Here is a 22,953-nt window from a genome sequence, read left to right on the forward strand (position 1 = left end):
TAGTAGTCCTATTGTACTGTCTTCTGCCGAGCAGCCAGGAGATGAGGATGGTTAGCAGTCCTACTGCACCGTCGGCTGCCAGCCAAAGATGTAAAAGACAGATGGAGTGGATCAAAAAAAGAAATAGACCAGATTTCTTTTGTGTTCATTTGCTCCCCCCTCCCTCCGGGAAATCAATGGCCGACAATAGTTTCGGTGAGGTCTGTCAGGGGCACCTTGAAAAGTTTAATGGAGATTCAGCCCTGCCTGGAACACCAGGGGGAGAGATAGCTCAGTGGGTTGAGCATTGGCCTGCTAAACCCAGGGTTTTCAGTTCAATCCTTGAGAGGGCCATTCTGTGTGACAGTTGTTTTTGTTTCTCCTTGATGTAAAGCCACCCCCTTTGTTGATTTTAATTCCCTGTAAGCCAACCCTATAAGCCATGTCATCAGTTGCCCCTCCCTCCATCAGACCAACGGCAGACAATGAGGAAGGCCCCACCCCCACTTGGTTCACTCTACTTCCCTGTAAGCTAACCACCCTCCCCTCCCCCCTTCGATCACCGCTTGCAGAGGAAATAAAGTCATTGTTGCTTCACATTCATGCATTCTTTATTAATTCATCACACAAATAGGGGGATAACTACCAAGGTAACCCAGGAGGGGTGGTGGAGAAGAGAAGCACCAAGAGGGGTGGTGGAGGAGGGAAGGACAAGGCCACACAGCACTTTGAAAGTTTAAAACTTATTGAATGCCAGCCTTCTGTTGCTTGGGCAGTCCTTTGGGGTGTAGTGGCTGGGTGGCCGGAGGCCCCCCCACCGCATTCTTGGGCATCTGGGTGAGGAGGCTATGGAAGTTGGGGAGGAGGGCGGTTGGTGGGAAGAGGGCTGTAGTGGTGGTCTGTGCTCCAGCTGCCTTTCCTGCAGCTCAACCATACGCTGGAGCATATTCGTTTGATCATCCAGCAGCCTCAGCATTGAATCCTGCCTCCTCTCATCACACTGCCGCCACCTATCATCTTCAGCTCACCACTTACTCTCTTCAGCCCGCCACCTCTTCTCGCGCTCATTTTGTGCTTTCCTGCACTCTGACATTATTTGCCTCCACGCATTCGTCTGTGCTCTGTCAGTGTGGGAGGACAGCATGAGCTCAGAGAACATTTCATTGCGAGTGTGGTTTTTTTCACCTTCTAATCTTCGCTAGCCTCTGGGAAGGAGAAGATCCTGTGATCCTTGAAACACATGCAGCTGGTGGAGGAAAAAAAAAGGGACAGTGGTATTTAAAAAGACACATTTTATAGAACAATGGGTACACTCTTTCAGGGTAAACCTTGCTGTTAACATTACACACATAGCACAAGTGCTTTCGTTACAAGGTCGCATTTTGCCTCCCCCCACCACGTGGCTAGCCCCTTCTCCCTTCCTCCTCCCCATGGCTAACAGCGGGGAACATTTCTGTTCAGCCACGGGCAAACACCCCAGCAGGAACGGGCACCTCTGAATGTCCCCTTAAGAAAAGCTCCCTATTTCAACCAGGTGATCATGAATGATATCACTCGCCTGAGGATAACACAGAGAGATAAAGAACGGATGTTGTTTGAACACCAGCAAACATACGCTGCAATGCTTTGATCTGCAATGATTCCCAACTACGTGCTACTGGCCTGGCGTGGTAAAGTGTCCTACCATGGTGAACGGAATAAGGCTGCCCTCCCCAGAAACCTTTTGCAAAGTCTTTGGGAGTACATCCAGGAGAGCTTTATGGAGATGTCTCTGGAGGATTTCCGCTCCATCCCCAGACATGTTAACAGACTTTTCCAGTAGCTGTACTGGCCATGAATGGCAGGGCAAATTAATCATTAAACACGCTTGCTTTTAAACCATGTATACTATTTAAAAAGGTACACTCACCAGAGGTCCCTTCTCCACCTGGTGGGTCCAGGAGGCAGCCTTGGGTGGGTTCGGGGAGTATTGGCTCCAGGTCCAGGTTGAGAAACAGTTCCTGGCTGTTGGGAAAACCGGTTTCTCCGCTTGCTTGCTGTGAGCTATCTACAACCTCATCATCATCATCTTCCTCGTTCCCAAAACCTGCTTCCGTGTTGCCTCCCTCTCCACTGAAGGAGTCAAAGCACATGGTTGGGGTAGTGGTGGCTGAACCCCCTAAAATGGCATGCAGCTCATCATAGAAGCGGCATGTTTGGGGCTCTCACCCGGAGCGGCTGTTTACCTCTCTGGTTTTCTGGTTGGCTTGCCTCAGCTCCTTAAGTTTCACGCGGGACTGCTTCGGGTCCCTGTTATGGCCTCTGTCCTTCATGCCCTGGGAGATTTTGACAAATGTTTTGGCATTTCGAAAACTGGAACGGAGTTCTGATAGCATGGATTCCTCTTCCCATACAGCGATCAGATCCCGTACCTGCTGTTCGGTCCATGCTGGAGCTCTTTTGCGATTCTGAGGCTCCATCATGGTCACCTCTGTTGATGAGCTCTGCACTCACCTGCAGCTTGCCACACTGGCCAAACAGGAAATGAGATTCAAAAGTTCACGGGCCTTTTCCTGTCTACCTGGCCAGTGCATCTGAGTTGAGAGTGCTGTCCAGAGCAGTCACAATGAAGGCTGGGGTCTCATAGGACATGTGACCATGTCACCTGGTACTGAAATCCATCTTAAACCTGGTGCTTTTCCATTTAGAAGGAGGGGTGGGAACCCAGAGAGGGACAGAGGATTCCCGCCTTGTGCAAAAGATATATAAGGAGGTGGAACAGAACAAAGGGCTGCAATCATGAGAAATCCCCTAGCTACCACCTGAGCTGGAACAAGGGCTGTACCAGGGGAAAGGATGCCCAGACGAGGAAGACATCTAGTCTGTGATAGAAGCTTATTGAAACATCTGAGGGTAAGATTTTATCTGTAATCACTTTCTTTTACTATATTAGGCATAGACTTGCATGTTTTATTTTATTTTGTTTGGTAATTTACTTTGTTCTGTCTGTTACTACTTGGAACCACTTAAATCCTACTTTTTGTATTTAATAAAATCACTTTTTAATTATTAATTAACCCAGGGTATGCATTAATACCTGCGGGGCGGGGGTGGCAAACAGCTGTGCATATCTCTCTATCAGTGTTATAGAGGGCGAACAATTTATGCGTTTATCCCATATAAGCTTTAAATAGGGTAAAATGGATTTATTTGGGGTTTGGACTCCATTGGGAACTGGGCATCTGGGTGTTGGAGACATGATCATTTCTTAAGCTATTTTCAGGTAAGCCTGCAGTTTGTGGGACGTTGTTCAGACCTGGGTCTGTGTTTGCAGCTGGCAAGAGTGTCTGGCTCAAACAGGCAAGGTACTGGAGTCCCAAGCTAGCAGGGAAAACAGGTTAGAAGTAGTCTCAGCACATCAGCTGGCAGTTCCCAAGGGGTTTTCTGTGATCCAGCCCATCACAAGTATACAAACAGAGGAGGAGGGGAAGAGAGAGAACTGGAGACATTTTGCTTTATTCTCCTAAGTATTTTAAATGCTGCCTACTGACACATTGAACTCAATGGGATTTTGCATGCACATAGAACGCACTTGACCTAAGTGGAATATATTTTAATTAGAAATGGAAAAGGCTTGTTAGATTATGTTAGCCTGCTTAGTCTCTCTCTCACACACACACACCCTAATACGGGGAGCATGTAATGCCCTGAAGGTCTTACCTGGCTTCTATAACATTCTTGCAAAGAAAATATTACTGCTCCCAAAGGATTCTGTGACATTTCAAATATATATTTGTTGAATTTCTGTTCCTTTAAATGACAGTTATGGATGCATGAATCTGCTCTATTCTTTAAACACTTGGGAACTACATCGAAATGTGTGATGCAGACTGATGTCTCTTTCCCAGGAACACTTTTGTAGCGGCCTTTGAAAATATATGCCTTGTGTTGTCCCAATTTTAAATAAACAGTATTAATAAAAGAAAGGGATCATGTTCTGTGCCTGAGAACAAAATTCATAAATTAAAGGGATAGTGCACAATTAGGCAAAAGTTGTTGTTGAATTTAACACGGTACTTTCAAGAGAAAAGGAAACTAATGCATTGAAAATTATCAAACTATTGGTAAGTTCACATATTGCATCCTTGACTAATGCCATCTATGAAACACGCATATCTACTATATTATTGAAGATGAGATCATAACAAGCTTAACTGAAATGAGATGGTGGAGCTTCTGTTGTAAGTCTTTTAGTTTGGCTCTCTAAGAAGAGACTGACAGGGCTGGTGGCAATACCAAAAACCTTTTTGGGCACAATATTTTCATGAAAGCCTTCCGAAACCTAACATGGCAGAGAGGGTAGAGGAAGGGATTCACAGAGGAATTGAACCACAAAAGCCAAAATGTTATTTCATACAAGAATTTGTTGACACACTTTTCATAGCAGGCTGCGCGAATTATCATAAGTAATGAATATGGTGCCCAGCAAATGGCAAAGACACAGACAATTATGGCTAGTGACTTTGCAATATTTTTGTCCCTGTTCAATTTTGACCTGGTCTTCACCCTGAGGGTTACTGACTGATCACTGTCAGGGGTTATGGAATAGCCTCTGGACTGAGGTGAACAGTCAGTCTCCAGTGACTGCGTCTGTGACCTGGAAGTAGTAGAAAGACTGTCCTCTGTTTCTAAAACAGTAGAACGAACTTCTTCCTTCAAAGAGCAATGGTCAGCCATCAAGACATTGTTTCCTGTTGGAGGTACAGACACCTGTTTACTGATACTGACTGTGCTCTGGAGCCTTTTTCTCTTGCGTTTTTGTATATCCCAGTAGATGTGCATGTTGAAATAGCCCACAGAGATACAAGGTGTGAAGAACTCAAAGGTTGAAGTACATAGGAGAAAGTACCAGTTGTAGTAGAATTCAGCATAGCATTCTCCATCAGGTACGTTGCTGCAGCCGACCACAGCTTCCCAAATGAGGATTGCGGGACCATAGAGTAAGAATGCAAAGACCCAGACTGCCACCATCTTAGCAATAGTCTTTGACATCGTTCCCTGTTGAATCCTATATGTCACCTAGAAGTAAAATTAAAAGACCCCCATGTCAGTCATACAGTGCGTTCTTTTAATATCTAGTGCAAGTACTTTGTAAAAACTTCTGGGAAATTAAGAATAATATTTGTACTTTGGGTCTCCAGATGTCCAGAACATTTGTGTTTATATAAAGCCCTGAAAAACTTTATTAATCTTGGGCTCAAGCACTATAGCCTACTGTATGCTTAAGATTTGGGGGGAAAACATTTGAGATGGATATACCTTCCATTGGAATGAATGAATGAGTAATAGGAAATGGTTTGATGGCATCACCATTACAATAAGGAAATAACAAGGAGTCAGCTTCTGACTCATGAAAACACTGAATCTCTGAGGTGAACTAAGAATGGGGGGGGTTACTCCCACTGTAATAGAAAAGTAACCATGACTGCTTCCAAGTATCTAAATGTGAATATTTGTTTTTCTTTGTCACAGAATAAAATGTATCCCCACCCCAGATCCCCTTATAGTTCTTAAAGGAAGGAAATGCAATCATTTAGATGTTGTGTTATGGTTCTTTCTTTATCATGTAAATGGCCGCTCAGATCCTTTAGTGGTTGAGGTTTTTATGCCTTATCAGACTTTTTTTTTAAGTATCCAGCAACAAAAAAAGTTGCCAATGCAACCTTAATTCAGATCCCTTGTGTGTAAGCATTATGACAGAGTCTTTAATTACATGATCACATACAATTTTTTCCACAGGACCCCAGCTCATTCAGTGCACAGGGTGTATGATACTTCCTGACTGAGCAGCTTTCAATACTTTGGGTTTTTTTCCTCACTTTTCAGTGATTGGCACCAGGCCATACTTACTGCACACTATTCAAACCCTGCTCTGAAGACAGAATTAGTAATTTCCTTAGGGGCTTGTCTGGGGTGCTAATCACTATAGTATCTGAGCGCTTCACCTGGGAAGTGTGATGGTATGACTATTCCTATCTTACAGATGGGGAGCTGAGGCAAAGAGACAATAGCAAAACTATCCAATTTTGGGTGCTCAATCCAAAAAGCCTGTGGACTGATTTTTTTTTTCCAGAGGACCGTCCATTTTATAATACTTTATTTGTTCAAAGCACAGCTCCCATTGACTTCAGCTATAGCTGTGAGTGCTCAGGACTCTGCAAATCAGACCCCAGGTGTTTCAGTCTGGGACACAGACAGCGAAGAATAGTTAAGTGACCACTTGTGAAAAGTCTGGTGTAAGTGACTTGCCTAGTATCACATACAAGCTCTGTGGCAGAGGCAGGGATAGAAGCCACATTCCCAGGACAGCATTCAACTACCTTAACCGGGAGACCTTCCTTTCTATTCCTGCCATCACCTGCCCCATTCACTACACACCTTCCAATCCTCCCTCTTAGCAGAGGGTGTGGGCCTTTGGTTTTGGGCAGGCCTACACCCGCCTGTCCCAGATCTGAAAATAGTACACATCTTCCAACTTCTGCAACAAATGAGACAGAGGTCCTGTAGAAAGCCTCCTTCACTACCCAACCCTGCTTCCTTTTCTGAGCAACAGCCATACTGTGCATTGAATGAGGCACAGATCCAGCAGAAAAAAATAGCCTGTGATCATATAATTAAAGGTTGTATCATAATGCATATGCACACATGCATTTCTCCTAACTTCGAGGGCTAGATTCTGCAACTTTAATGCTCCTTAAATATAGGGTTTTTGTGTGCAATTTCATAGGTTTTTATAAAAGCAAACTGAAAAAAAAACAGAATTCCATCATGTGGCATCATATTGACACCCACATGGGTCATCAAAAGGGTTGGAACCTTTAGATCCAAAGCACAGAGCCCCTTGAGCTAACACAGTAAGTGATATCAGTATTAGGCTCTCATCCTTCATATGGACCAGACACTAAGGGGAGGTGAGATCCACTTTGCCAGTGGGTTTCACGGACATTTGCTGTCCGCAGAGAAATGTTGAGACTCAGGAAATATGGGTTTTATTCCAGGTGGTAGATGTACTAAGGTGGTTACAGACCCTTCTGTCCTTGGCCCCTCCATTCTGTCCTTGGTCCAGTCCTCTGGCCCTCCCTTAGATCCTCATCCAACATTTCCACTCACTCCAACCTCCTGGTTGGCTCCATTTCCCAAATTCCAATCTCACCTGACCCTCCATTTAGCTCCTTGTCTCAATCTCCCCATTCCTCCACTCATCTCAGGCCCTGCCTCCCCATCACCACCCTCTTTCAGATCTTCGTTCCCCAAGCTCCTCATTCTGGCCCAATCTCCCATCCCCACCTTCTCCCTGGCCCTTGTCCCAGCCTCCCCACTTTCCACTGCTCCAGGCTTGATTTTCCACAAATCTGCCTGCTAGGCAAGCAGCTTCCTCCTCCTCACTGACAGCACAGGAGAGACAGTCTCCCCGCTCTCAGCTCCAGTGCCAGACCGGCGCTCAGCATCCATATGCAGCAACTGCTGTAGAAGACCTGCTCCACTCCTGCAAGATGTTCAGCGTAGACGGAATTGTCAGAGAATTTAGTTGCCTAACTAACAACTCTCTACCGAGCCTGTGCAAACAGATTTTCAGAGGCTTTTAAGTTGGACAAATATTCACAGGAATAGCAAAAAATATGCTCCTGAAAGCGGGGCAACCCTCATACCAAATTTCAAGTCTCTGCTCCAATGACTGGAGGAGCTAGAGCTTCTCAACAAAACACTCAAGAATTTTTTATCATTGTCATAACAAAGTATTATCCCTAACCTTATTCTGAGAAATGGCTGAACTGTTAGTTGAAACTTTCAACAACAGCAAAAAAAGTTCACCCTGCAGAAGACAGCCAACACAGAAAACTTCAGCCTGGATGGTAAAAGTTTGGCAAAGTCATAAGTTACATGAAAATAAGATCTTATAATGTCAGGCAACCTTTATAATATAGGCATTATTACATGTGCCACCTATAATTTAGATTAGCCAAAGTTACTGGCCTGGGAGCCTGGAAATCTATTTCCAATTCTGCCATGGACTCAGTGTGTGACTTTGGACAAGTCACTTAAATTCTTTGTTGGATAATGCTTATCCACCTTTGTAAAGTGCCTTCCAAGCTATGGATGAAAAGTGTTATATAAGTGTTAAGTATTATCATAAACACACAATTACATCTAAACATCATGAGACATGCAAAGCTAACTATAAATGTTCTACTCACAGCTTTAGTAACTGACAGGAACCGATCATAGCTGATGAGGAGGATGCTAAATGCTGAAGCTGTGCACATAAGATAGTCTACAACTAGCCAGAGTTTGCAGAGAATTCTTCCAAATATCCATTTCCCTGTCAGGATGTAAGGGATATACAGGGGGATACAGAATACACCTATAGAGAAAAATCATAAACAAACAATCAAGTTGTTATAGTCAGGACTGCAGATGGTACTAATAGGAACCCAGAACAATTTTTGTGATACCCAATTACAAAAATGTCAGATTGGAATTTACAGATGAAGTTCTTGTGTTCTCATGAAATTAGTTAATGGGTTCCTTACACTTGATCTCAGCCATGTTTTTATGCACTGTTAATTCTCTGGCAGGTATAATATAGTGCTTATTATTAGTATTTTCCAGACTTGTATCACAACCTAAAGGAAAGAGTAGCTAGCCAGTGGTGGGCAACCTACAGCCCGCATGCCGCCCATCAGGGTAATCTGATTGCAGGCCGTGAAACATTTTGCTGACGTTGATTATCCACAGGCACGGCGCCCGCTCCCCCCCCCCCAGCTCCCAGTGGCCGTGGTTTGCCGTTCCCAGCCAATGGGAGCTGCAGGAAGCAGCGGCCAGCATGTCCCTGCGGACCACCGCTTCCCGCAGCTCCCATTGGCTGGAAACAGCAAACCATGGCCAACAACAAAAGTTAAAAAGATTCTATAGTTTCCTATACATACTCAGCCCAGCATTTTCCACTGATCATAATCCCCTTTTTGGCACTGAGCTGATAAAGTATTAGTCTGGAACACACATGAAGCAGTCTCAACACCCATGCTGAACCTAAATTTAGGTTCCTAAAACCACATATAGGCACTTAAATCGGCTTTCAAAGATGATGAACACCTATACTTCTCATCATCTTCAATGGGATTAGATGATGCTTAGGACCTCTGAAAAATCAGGTTACTTTTGTTTAGATGCCTCGATATGGATTTAAGAACCTATCTTTATACATGTAAGATTGCAAATGGTGGCCTCACTTGCAATCTCTCATCCTTAGTTAGCAAACAGGATGCACAAGAGGTGAGTTGTCTGTTTCTAACACATCTTACTGACTCTGAAGATTTCAGGCCCACAGGAAATTTGAAAGAAAAGTGGGAAACATTAAGGCAGTCTGAGGGGACTTGAAGCTCTCTGCTTAGACCTAGAAACAAAAGTCTCTGAAAAAACTGTCAACCATTGAGAAGAACAGTTCTGTGCAGAAGGCCTGAGCTATGGAACAGCAACTACAGATGGGAAGATGGTCAATGTGGAGCACAATGCCCTGGATATCAACACAGACACTCTTGTTTTCACCTCTATGCCAGTCCAAGAATTAGATAGAAGGCCATCAGTCAAGGTATGCAGGATTGATGCCCAAGGTTTTAACAGCTAAAGTGGAATGACTTAAATATTCTGATGAAAAAGAGGCGATACATATTCGGAACATGCATTGGGCACTGCTTGAAGTGGAAGAGATGGCTCAGTAGGAGGTTCTCCTTCTCCTGGTTCAGTGAACTAATGGCTCTGCATTGCTCTGGAAAATGGAAAGCACTGGTCTACAGAAAGTGCTATCTTGTGAACTGGCTGAAAATCAAGGTGCCCCCATCAGGACATTTATGACACCTCAAAATATGGTGCCCTCTCTAAACTCCTAAACCAAACATTTCAAAAATGAGAGCGACAGCTAAGCTGCTATATCATATTTAGGCATGATAATAAATGGTCTGAGTTTCAAAAGAGCTGAATGGCCAAGTGAATCCCATTGAGATCACCCTACACATACATACACTACTCATCTAAAATAACATTGACCTCAGTAGGAGCTGCTGGGTGCTCAGCACTTTTGAAAACTAGGCCAATTATTTAGGTGGCTGTATGGATTTAGGAACCTAAAGTTAGGTTCCTACTTTTTTAAAACTCAGGGGATTTTCTAATTAATTCAAAAAGAAATATTTTGACTCTGCCTCCTATCCTAAGGATACTTCAGTGCTTGTGGTGATCGCACTAGACAATGCTTGCAAAGTCTTTTATTAATATGGTTCCTCTAAAACTCATATTAATTTGCTGCAATACCTGTTGGTGTGTCACATTCCTGAAGGATAACATAGTAAATTAAATAAGTTACCTGGAAATAGCACATGCTACTATACAAAAACATGGTAATACTGTAGGAAAAGGTGAGCTGCACACAACTCACAATAAGGTCCTTACAGTCTCTCTTAATAAATATCCAGCTGGTAAGTGTCAACTTCTATAATTTGCATACAGAAGCATTTGATTAATTTACATTAATAATGACTGTCTGTTAGCATCAATCTCTATTCGGTGCATGGATAATGGCAATACATTTTGACATACATAGTTCATGTAATTTGTATACTGTTTGTAATACGTAGTTCAAATATTAGCACTGTCAAATTGTAAGGCATGAACTGATCCTATATTATTCTTTGGGGGATGAAATTCACTCCTGGAGGAGGCTCAGCATAAAGCCTCATTAAATCCCTCTGAAATACTTATGAGCAACTTATTCCTGTTGGAGCACTTAGCATGCTCCCATTCTGATCTCTGAAACCTCCCATCTCAGCCACCATTCCTGTGGAGTCCACAAACACTGCTTCTTATATGGCCAGTGCGGTTACTGTTAAAAGCTGAGAAGTGTTCCCTTCTCTTCAGTCTGGGTGGGACCAGAAACAGAACCCCATTAATGGGAGCTCTTCAGCTAATTCCCAGCACTGAAAATGCACACCTTCCCAAATAGTGCATATTACAGGAGTATATATTGTGTATGTCATAAATCTAACATTTAAATTATCCCCATTAATGGTGTTATGTTCTGAGCACGTTTTCAAACCCTTTGCTGAGAGAAGCAAAGACTAGTTCCTTTTAAAATGTATGACAGCAATATGATACTGTGCATTCCTAGGGCTCCTTTACTTATCAGTACAGTACACTAGAGCACTAGAGTCTAGATCAGAGGTGGGCAAACTATGGCCCAGGGGCCACATCCGGCCCTCCAGCCGGTTTAATCTGGCCCTCAACCTCCTGCTAGGGAACTGAGTCTGGGGCTTGCCCTGCTCCCGAGCTCCAGCTGGGGACCAGGGTCTTAGGCTGCTCCGAGCATGTGTGCCGAGGCTCCCAGAAGCAGCAGCATGTCCCCCCTCCAGGTCCTACGTATAGGAGCAGCCAGGGGCTCCGCGCTCTGCTCCCACCCCAAGCACCACACCTGCAGCTCCCATTGGCTGGTAACTGCGACTAATGTGAGCTGCAGGGGCAGCACCTGCAGACGGGACAACGCACAGAGCTGCCTGGCCGCACCTCCACATAGGAGCCGGAGCTGGTACAGGCTGCTGCTTCAGGAGCTGCTTGAGGTAAGCCCGGAGCCTGCACCCCCTCCTGTGCCCTAACCCTCTGCCCCATCCCTGATCCCTCTCCCATACCCCAGCCCCTACCCCAGCCCAGAACCCCCTCCCGCACCGTGAACTCCTCATTTCTGACCCCACCCCAGAGCCTGCACCCTTAGCCAGATCCCATACCCCAACTCGTGCCCCAACCCTCTGCCCCAGCCCTGATCCCCCTTCTGCCCTCTGAACCCCTTGGTCCCAGCCTGGAGCACCCTCCTACATCCCAAATCCCTCATCCCCAACCCCACCCCAGAGCCCGCACCTTCAGCTGAAGCCATTCCCCTCTCCCCTGCACCCTAACCCCCTGCCCCAGCCCAGAGCCCCCTCCCTCACCCTGAACTCCTCCTTTCTGGCCTCACCCCAGAGCCTGCACCGCCAGCTAGAGCCCTCACCCCCTCCTGCACCCCAACCCCAATTTTGTGAGCATTCATGGCCCGCCATACAATTTCCATAACCAGATGTGGCTCTCGAGCCAAAAGTTTGCCAACCCCTGGTCTAGATCGACAAAGGGATTTAAGGTGCCTAACTGCCACTTTAGGTGCCTAAATTCCTGAGGTGCCTAAGTTTCCATGAACAAAGTCCCCATGGCACCTACATTTCTACTGGTATGCCTGTGCAAAGCTTCCTAAGTTCTGATGCCCAGTTCACACCTAAGCCACGTTGGGACCCTGAAACTGCATTCCCCTGCCTACCTCACCTGTGGGGCCTGATCCAGTAGGCATTGTGAGAGGCTGCCTACAAGCAAGCCTACTGCATCAGGTCCTGTCCAAAACAGAGGAGGAACTATTACCCCCAATTATACACAATAGGCCAGTGGTTAGAGCACTCATGGGATATGGGACACTGCAACTCAGATCCTTACTCTGCCTGGTTCAGGGCAAGGACTTGAACCTCAGTTTCCTACCTCCATGCCCTAACCACTGGGCTACATAGCATTCTGAGATAGGTTTCTCTCAATCTCTGACCTGGTTTAGGTGCCTAACTCCAGGAGGGGTTCACAGCTGTGACTCTCAAGTGGAGTTAGGTGCTTCCTTCTGATCCAGATTTAGGTGCCTAATTCCCTTTGAGGGATGGAATTTAAATCACACACCTCTCTTCAGCATTTCATTCCTCGTTAGCTTAAGTGGTTTCTTGCTCAGCCTGCTAGTTCTGAGAATCCCATTCCTCGGCACACATCTCACCCCATGCATTGTATAGGGAGCCTAGACACCTAACTCAGGGCTGAGGAGCCAGGGGGCAGCAGGACACCTAAAGACAGGCATTGCAGCAAGGAGCTTATATCCTTCTTGTGGATGTAGCCCTAGGTCTTCAGCCTCATACCTCTGAATACCACATGAAGCATACAATAATCACCCAGAACTTTATTGCTGATCTTGTCTTATTGCTTAAGTAAAATAAGCAGGATGTAAATATGTTAATTACAGAAAATTCAGTTGTGTCTTCGAAAAATATTTAACATTCTTGAAATATTAATTCATTAAAAACTATTGTTCTGCATTTACAATGATTTAATTCTCTTCTTCCAGTGATAACTCTTCTACTTATTTGTTTAAATGCTATAGTGGTATAATTTTGGATTCCAACAATCAATTTTAATTTATTTCAAGCATAGTTTTTTAAAAGGGGTGTGTGTGTGTGTGTGTGTGTGTGTGTGTGTGTGTGTGTGTATAGCATCAACCCACTGAAATGATTAATAATTGATTATTTATTCTTTTCATATGTCCTTAAGCCTACAGCCAGATACAGAGATGAACAGTAGAATATTTGCAAAAACTGCCTAGTGCTAGTCAGTTGGCTGACTTAGTAAATGGAACAATGTAGCGTATGTACTCCTGGAAAAAATAACTAGTAATTCTTAAACTTTTGGCTACTAGTTAATTTCAATCGAATATAGAAAACCTGAAAGTAATTTGCAATATATACAAGATCTACTGGTTAACATATACTATGCTCCATCTGACAATCTATGATGAAAAGCAAAATTCCAGAGTGGAGGTTAATTAAAATCAGTTACAAACAATAACCCCTAAGCAGCAATGGTTTCACATCCATTCTACATAGAATAGTTGCTTTCTTTTCTGAAGAAAACATCTTTCACATTGCTAAAAGATCGGTTTCTCTTTCTAGTACATTTCTGAGAACTAACAGCCTGCTAAAGTACTCCATGCAGCTTCCACCCCATTATCTGATCTTAGGTATATGTTCAGGAAATTTGCTTGTTAAGAGAAACAACATAATGAAATAAATCTTTCTTTGAAGTAAACTATAAAATGAGTATTACATTTGCTTCATTATCATAACTTACCCACTAAAAAGTCTGAAATAGCAAGATTAAGAAAGAAATAATTACTCCGATGCCGAAGATTTTTGTTCACCAAAAACGCCAGGATGACCAAGGCATTTCCAAGCACTGTAATAAGAGCTAACAAAACCATAAGAACTGCCAGTAATACTAAAACAACCAATGTAAATTTTCGTTCCAAGTTCGATGTGGATGAAGTTGTCCTTCCGTTACATGTTGCAGTCATGTGTAGATCTTCAGTACTGTTGTTATACATATTGTGCATCCACTTCAGGCTCTTTTCTGAACTGTTTCTGTTAATGAAGATAAAGAATTTTAATAAGATACTGTATATTTAAAAGCAGATATTGAGCATCCAAAATGATTTGATAAAGTAAAAAAAAAAATGATTGCAAGATTCTGATGCTTGGTAAATATAGATTTTGCACAGCTTCCTTGTTTTCAAAAGCATGGTCCATTTAGCTGTAATGTCCTGAAAACTGAATCTGCAGAAGTATCACCAATAAACAGGATGCGGAGTTTTCAAATGCTAGTTTTAAAATGCAGTGACTGTGTGTGAGGTTCCCCTCTGGTGTTATGTGGACCAGTGATCTGCTAGGTCACTCCAATCCTTGACTCTGGGAGCCAGCCTTACCCTGCTCTGCTGTGAGAACTCCCACTCCTGGGCTATTCATGCACAGCCTCTGGCATGTAAGCTGCTTGGAATGTGCAATGACACAAGCCAATATCTCCAGTCCCAGACACAATCCTAGGATCCTCTGTCTTGCAGTGTCCAGTTATGTCTTGCAGTGTCCAGTTATGCCTGCTGGACATTGCAAGCTTATATGAGTTAATCAATTTAACAAAGAAATTGATGTGTACCAGGCTTGTTATCCCAAGGGGAGTCTCTGACATGCTTCAAACCAAACGCTTCAGGTAGAATAAACAAACAGATTTATTAACTACAAAGATAGATTTTAAGTGATTATAAGTCAAAGCATAACAAGTCAAATTTAGTCAAATGAAATAAAAGCAAAATGCATCCTAAGCTGATCTTAACACTTTCAGTGCCCTTACAAACTTAGATGATTCTCACCACAAGCTGGCTGGTTGCCCTTCAGCCAGGCTCTCCCCTTTGATCAGCACTTCAATTGCTTAGTGGTGATGTCTGTAGATGGAGGTGGAAGAGAGAGGAAGAGCATGGCAAACATGTCTCCCTTTTATCATGTTCTTTCTTCCCTCTTGGCTTTGCACACACACCCCTTCAGAGTCAGGTGGAGCATTACTTCATCATAGTCCCAAACTGACCAAAGGAAGGGGAGTGACTCACTCGAGAGTCCAACAGATCCTTTGTTGCTGCCTAGGTCAGTGTCCTTTGTTCCTGTGAGCTGGGATGGGTTTGTCCCATACCTGCCCTGATGAGGTGTGAATTGCCCCTCTGCTCTTGGAGAGTTTTTGTCTGGGCTTGTTTTAAACCATGAGGACACATTTTTAGCCTCATAACTATATACATGAAATTACAACCTATAACATTACTATAACAACAATCACTATAACATTACTATAACAATGCTCAGTGCATCATGAGCCTTCCGAAGACACCCAGCATGACAAACTTTGTATTGAATACTACACAATAATTTTATAAGGATGAACATGGGGGTGCTGGGTGTTCCCTCGAGTTAGAGAACATCACATTGTGTTTCCTTCAGGCTGATCCTTGTCGATGGAGGTCAGAAAAGCTGGCTTGAAAAATTGCTTTCTTGCTCACTCTTTCTTATTATAGACAAGAATTTTTTATTTTTAGCATAGTGTGCACACCAGATTTTCTCTTGAATTTGTTTCCCATTTACATGTATTTGCAGGGACTTAATTCTAGGGAAGAAAAATAGGTTTAATTTCTAATTTCTTCGGTATTTATCTAGCAACAACAAATTATTATTTATATTGCTGTAGGATTGCGTTCCAATTTGCTTGATGATGTACAACCATATAAAATGATGTTGTCCATGTCATGGAGATCAGAATTTTTTTTTAATATTTTCCTGTCTATGCAGTCTCTATAGTTCAAAGCTCATATACAGCAAAATTATATCTGATATTTCTTGGACTGATGTTAACCAATAAGGGCATGCATTGACTTTAGTGAACCAGGATCAGAAGCTAACTTCCGAAAAACAGGGGAGAAATCCTGGCCCTGTTGAAGTGAGTGGGAGCTTTGCTTTTGGCTTCAATGGGGCCATGACTTCATAGGGCTGGTGATAGAAATGGAGTGCCAATTGTGTGCACACATTAGATTGTTATTTGTTCACAAGCCACTCATTGGAAGCTGTGAAACAACTCTGACAATCAAGCCACTTTTATTCAGAAACTTAAAAACGGTTTTTAGGGTCTAACTTTAAGTATCCAAGTTTGCAAATGCTGGTTTCAACCTTTGACTCTGGTTACCCATCTTCAAAATGGGAATACAAATATTTACTCTATAGGGTGTTGGAGTAAATTCACTATTGCTTGCGAAATGCTTTCAGATAAACATTGGATAGAAGGCACTACAGACATGCAGAACATTATTTTTCATACAAAAATCTGCACACTATGTAAGTGATATCAGAATTTAAACTATATAAGAAGATACTCACTTCTACTTTGAGCATTATCTCATTTCCAGGCATCATTGTACAAACCACAGATCTTAACAACAGCTAAGCAGTGCTACAAACTGTTTTATTCCCCGTTACCACAGCCTGAAGTTTGATCTAAACTAAGTTAGCTGGATCTAATTCAACATGGGATTATCTGGTTGAAAATGAAAAGGAGCAGCATCCCACTATTTCCATATATAGTAATAGAAATGACAGCTTTCATTTAGACATGTGAAAATTTAAGAGACCTGCTTACCACTAGAGTTTTTCTTCCTATTATACATACATAAGCAAAGAAATCCATTAACTTAGACACTCAGTTTAACCCTGTCAGGAGTTTGGAAACATCTTTTTGTTGGACATTTGCTGATTATAAGACTCAAGCAATGCTTGATAGGACAGAAAAGTACCAAATACAGAGCAAGTTCTGCCTTCTAACTGCTCCCTTTTAATATCAGTCTTTAAAGGCAAAAACACTACAGTAACTCCTCACTTAATGTTGTAGTTATGTCCTGAAAAATTCTACTTTAAGTGAAATCTAATTTCCCCATAAGAATTAATGTAAGTGTGTGGGGGGGGGTTAGTTCCAGGGAAATATTTTCGGCCAAACAAAAGACTATATATACACACACACACACACACACACACATATATACGCAGTATAAGTTTTAAACAAACAATTTAATACTGTACACAGCAATGATGATTGTGAAGCTTGGTTGAGGTGGTGAAGTCAGAGGGTGGAAGAAGGTGGGATATTTCCCAGGGAATGCCTTACTGCTAAATGATCAACTAGCACTTGGCTGAGCCCTCAAGGGTTAACCCATTGCTGTTAATGTAGCCTCACACTCTACAAGGCAGCATGAATGGAGGGAGGGGAGATAGCATGGCAGAGAGAGACAGAGACACACACTGTGTGTGTGTGTGAGACAGACTGCAGAGACACACACCATGTGTGTGTGTGTGTGTGTGAGAGAGAGACGCGTATTGCTCCTTTAAGTATGCTGACCCCACTCTTAAGTACACTGCCTTCTTAAGTAGATCAGCAAGTTGAGACAGCAGCTGCAGCCAGCAAGCTCCCTCTGTCTTGAGCACCCCTCTTCTTCCCCCCCCCCGCACAGCAAGCAGGAGGCTCCCGGGAGCAGCTCCAAAGCAGAGGGCAGCAGCAGCACAGGGCAGTGAGGGGAGGGACAGCTGAACTGCCCAGCAATTGATAGCCTGCTGAGCGGCTGCTGCACAGGGAACTTAGGAGAGCTGATGGGGGGATTTCCAGTCCACCCTGGCTCCAAGCCCCCACCAGCTAGCTCCAACGGCTGCTCTTTCTGCAAGCGGTGGACAACCAGGCAGCTGACAAACAACATTATAAGGAAGCATTGCAGAACTTTAAACGAGCATGTTCCCTAATTGATCAGCAACAGAACAACGTTAACTGGGATGACTTTGAGTGAGGAGTTACTGTATTAGCTTTATAGCTATTATTTATATTATCGTGGAGCCTCGTAGTCATGGCCCATCACCCCATTGCACTAGGCGCTATACAAACTGTGACGGGGCAAGGCCGGATGGCTATAGAAAAGTAGTGGGAGATAGATATATTAGCTCCAGGCTAAACAAATCCCTGGTACCAGGATAAGCGAAATGGCAGCTGCTCCAGGTCAATTAAGACACCTGGGGCCAATTAAGAACTTTCCAGAAGGCAGGGAGAATGCTAGGTTGATTGGGACACCTGAAGCCAATCAGGGGCTGGCTGAAACTAGTTAAAAGCCTCCCAGTCAGGTGGGGGTGTATGTCAGGAGCTGTGGGAGGAAGTTGCATTGTTGGAGAGACTGAGTAGTACACACCATATCACGCACAAGGAAGGAGGCCCTGAGGTAAGGGTGAAGTGGAGCTTGAGGAAGTAAGGGCTGCTGTGTGGGGGAAGTAGCCCAGGGAATTGTACATGTCATGTTTCTAAAAGGTCAGCTACCATAGCTGATACTAATAGGGTCCCTGGGCTGGAGCCCGGTGTAGAGGGTGGGCCCAGGTTCCCCCCCTGATCTTTGCCCCCTGATTAATCACTGAGACTGGGAGACAACAGAGACTGTGCAAGGAAGGATAACTTCTCCTCACGTCCCTCACTGGCTTATGATGAAAATGGCTCAGTAGACTGTGACCCTTCTCTCTAGAGAGAGAAGGGTTACGTGGAGGGTCACAATGAGCCTCTGAGGCTAGCAAAATCCGCCAGGAAACGCGGGACCCATAGAGGCAAGGACAGAGTATTGTCACAAAACACAGATGGTTTCTGCCCCAAGAGAGTTTACAATCTAAAACTATGAGACAATAACGTCTTTTCTAGTAATGTACTTATGGAAAAGTCTGCTGAGGGTTGAAAGGAAATTGTATAAAGACCCCAATCTTGCAACAAGGCCTATCAATGGAACACCATACTAACCAGTTTACACAATATGAGAATCTGAACTTATTAATTTGAATATCTCTAGTATTGTTAGAAATGAAGCAGGGTCTAGGATCCTGAATACCAATTTTAGGAGGGAGAATGTAGTAGAGTGTGTATGGTACCTCCAATCCGGGGCTATAAGGAAGCTAGCTAGTGCCAATTATCGTACAGGTTCTAGTGGTATGATAAATAGACCAAGCTCATAAACTTATTTCACATAGGCCAGTAAGCAGCCATCAGATGGATCAGCAGAATATTAAAAAAAAGGTGTTGGGAGCCAACAGGCTGCCTATATTAAGGCTCCCAACACTGTTAGCAACACTGAGAAATGTTTCAAAAATATTCCTAATGTAGTCAAAGTTTAACCAGGGATCTATTCCATTAGTTCTTAGCAGAGTTCTGCAGCAGCACTGTAACTATAATGAAACTGGGAGAGAGAATTATTAGCTAGACTATTACTAACTATACTTGAAAGCTTAGAATTAAATAAAATTGTAAATAACTAGGAGAACTTCTACGGCAGATAACTGGTACTAATAGATTGCTGAACATGTGCCTCCAGCAGGATATTGTGTAAAAAGTTTAGTGGCAATTCTATAAAAAGAGCAAATTTCATTCAAATCAACGTGCTAGATAGTCGGTGTGAAAATCGAATATGCTCAAGTGAGCACAGTTGGTTTTGTGGATTTTTTCCTTGCAGGCATTCATAATGAAATTATTCCTGGGGGAATTCTGCACCACTGCACACGCACAGAATTCAGGTCCCCTGCAGAAGTTTTTTCCGCGGAAAATACATTCTGCCAGAGAGGTGCTGCAGTTAGGCTCTTCACCCACCCAGGCTACTATGGTGCCAGAATAGAGCACAGCTGCTCCTACTCAGGAGCAGCCAGCTGCAGAGGGGGAAGTGGGAGGAGAAGAGGCAGCTTTCCTCAAAGTGCCCTGCCAAGGGGGGCAGGTGAGGAGGCACAGCATATGGTGGGGACAGACAGCATGGGGCACTTTGGGCTGCTGCAGGGGTTTGCAGATTGGGGTTCAGAATGGCTATAGCAGTGATAGACAGTGGTGGGGGCTGAATATGGCTTATGGCAGAGCCACATGGGGACAGGGCAAATGTGCCTGACTGAATGATAGGCTAGGGTCAGCATGGGAGAGGCTCCACAATTCCCTCCCTTCCTCCTCCCCCAAAAAACTATTCCATACTTCTCCCACCCACATCCAACAACCCTGCAGGTTCATTCCAAGGCTTCTTTCCAGCAATTACTTCCCTCTTCCTCAGCTCCTATATTAGCCCTGATTCCCCCAAGCCTTTGCATTGCGGGAAATACATTTCTATATTGTAGTTTAAATGAATTATAACTCAAAGTTCTGTATTAATATGCCTACTAAGAAATTTATTGGTCAAAAAACATTTCCTGAATCTTTTTTGTTGTCTGTATTATTACAGACATACTTGCTGACATTTATTTTGAAATAAATTACCAAAATAATTGAAACTGGTATGATTATACTGTGGTGTTTTGACATATAAAATATGCAGAATTTTACAGAATTTTAAAATAGTGTGCAGAATTTTTAATTTTTTGGTGCAGAATTCCCCCAGAAGTATGAACTTCAAACATAAAACTGTACAGTAATAGGTAACAGAACTGCACTGAACGCCTTTTCAAAGTATTAAGACACTACAAGACCAAACTATTATTACAATTCAAAATTTTAAATTGCTATGTTGGGCTAATAAAATGATTTTATTTCCTGTAAAAAATAAAAATGGTTTAAGAACAAACTAATCCTTTTTAGATTTATGTACTGAAAAATTCCAAGTACATGGTAGGAGTGTTGGATTAAATGTTTTATGCTATCTTTTTTTCAACCTAAATAACTTTGCACTGAGCGTAATCAAAAACCATTCTGAAAACCATCTGGCCCCAGGACCTTGCAGTTTATAAGACCAGCAGGAACTAACTCTCAGTATTCTGTTATTCCTTTTGAATTCACCTTGGCTCATGGAGAACCCAGCACCTTGATAGAAAAGACTTCTAACAACGTTGCGTGTGTGTGTGTGTGTTTGAAAAATCCTTATCAGAGACCAGATTATAAACGTCAAAGGGCTGTTGGCAGAATGACAGCCACTTCAATTTAACCACCAAGAAAAAGGAATGCAGATACTGTTTCTAGGCACCTAAGGGTCCTAGAGTCATCAATTCGGTTTCAGGGGCAGTCTGTTTTGCTTCCAATATAGCAAAATCATTGCAATCAAAATAATTTAAAAAATTTAAAGCACCCTTCTCCCCCTCTGTTCTCCAACTGCTATTTTCACCTTTTTGTGGGCATATTTATATGGAGGAGGAGGCTGTATTTAATGACTTGAGTAGGGATTGATGCCATATTAATTTCTCTCTCTGAATTTTCATCTGATAGAGTGATCTGTTTATTTTTCCAGCCTACTGGAAAATCCTTTCACATTTATTGGATTAAATATGTATACAGTCCATAATTTGGTATCTGAATTACAGTGGTAGGGGACATTTAACAGCATTTAGTTTCTTTGCTTGTTTAAAAGCACCATTATATTTTATACTTCTAATAAAATATATTTGGATAATGGGTTTTAATGTAAAGGAATTAGAATGACTTTTGCACATTTCTTCTTTGTTTGATTCTATTTGCCAGTTAATGTCCTACAAGATTTGTTTAAATCTAGCTGATCCCATAGTAAATGTAGCATTGTTGTGTTCAGAGAGGGAGCATTGCACTGTATTTAAATTTTGATTTAATTTTTAAATGCATCCATCCAAATCCTTATGAAAATACTATAATATTTTGCAGCAAAGTTCCAAAGCACTACAGCTTGCAATAGTAAGTAATACTACTGCAATGTTTGGGGCTATTCCTTTAGGATACTGAAATTCACCTAATTAAGATAACATGTTTCACTATTAAAGTGAAATATAGGAATGTCCATTTATTTTGGACTAGATTGTGTCTTTGCCAAAAGCCCTGATGAGTTAAGGGGCAGACCAGGGACCATATTTTGACTCCGTCTCAACATACTGCCTCTTTCATCCCTCACTCCAACCCTATCCCCAACCCAGATTGTTTCCCCCACATGCTGGTTGGCACAGCTAAACTGGCATGGAAACAGTAAAGTGAAATCTCCATCCAATTCCCTGCCAATCTGCATGTGATGGGGGGGGAAAATCAGCCTTGCAGAGGCTGCTGTTCCCTGAGATATCCTTATCTCTCTCAGAAGAGAGAGGGTGTCTTACTCCCCCCATACTCCTCTGAATGGGCACATACTAGAGATCACAACTGTGCCTTTTATTGCCCATAGCCGTATCTCAAAATCACCAAGAAGGTGGATTACATCAGAGCTGTAATACCTAACAGACTATCACGGCTAGAGAGATTAAAGCTAGAAAGGTTCCCTGTAATGTACTGATCAGAATAAAACCGACATCCATCTAGAATTTACAAGCACATTAAACTTGAATTAAATAACATTCTCAGAGTTACACAAGTTGTACTCCAGCAGAGTATCCTTGAACACCATGCACATCCTCATTGTCAGATTTCAATAAACATCTCACTTGTCTTTATCTACATCAAACCTAAACCTTTTGACATCTGACCTAGGCTGCCCTTCTATGCTTTAAAGGACAATGAACAGAGAGGTGTATGCAATCAAACGATTGAGCCCAACCCCTTGGAACAAAAATCTATTCTCATGCTTTGTTGAAAAACAAGCATCTTGTGGAAAGCTACAAGAAAAACTTTGTTTTCAGTCAAGGAAGTTTTAAATTAGAAAAATACCTTTTAAAAAAAAAAAAGGCTATAACTTCTCTTATCATATCAGTCCAGAAGAGGTAGTTTGCCAGCAGCTAACATTCTTGCAGAAGAAACAAATGCAAGCATGATGGCCACCTTCCTGGAGGTGACACA

The 22,953-nt window shown here is 42.9% G+C and overlaps 1 protein-coding gene across 1 annotated transcript; it reads right to left on the reverse strand.

The window, feature by feature from the left end:
• Positions 1–578: 578 nt before the first annotated feature.
• HRH4 (histamine receptor H4) lies at positions 579–14,311 on the reverse strand. Its single transcript, XM_048840494.2, is given in 4 exon segments — positions 579–1,225; positions 1,889–5,037; positions 8,214–8,380; positions 13,960–14,311. Coding segments are annotated over 3 exon segments (1,335 nt in total). The 3' UTR covers positions 579–1,225; positions 1,889–4,221.
• Between the last annotated feature and the right edge of the window lie 8,642 nt (positions 14,312–22,953).

Source organism: Caretta caretta, chromosome 2 (genome assembly GCF_965140235.1).
Source record: "Caretta caretta isolate rCarCar2 chromosome 2, rCarCar1.hap1, whole genome shotgun sequence".
Taxonomy (NCBI): domain Eukaryota; kingdom Metazoa; phylum Chordata; order Testudines; family Cheloniidae; genus Caretta; species Caretta caretta.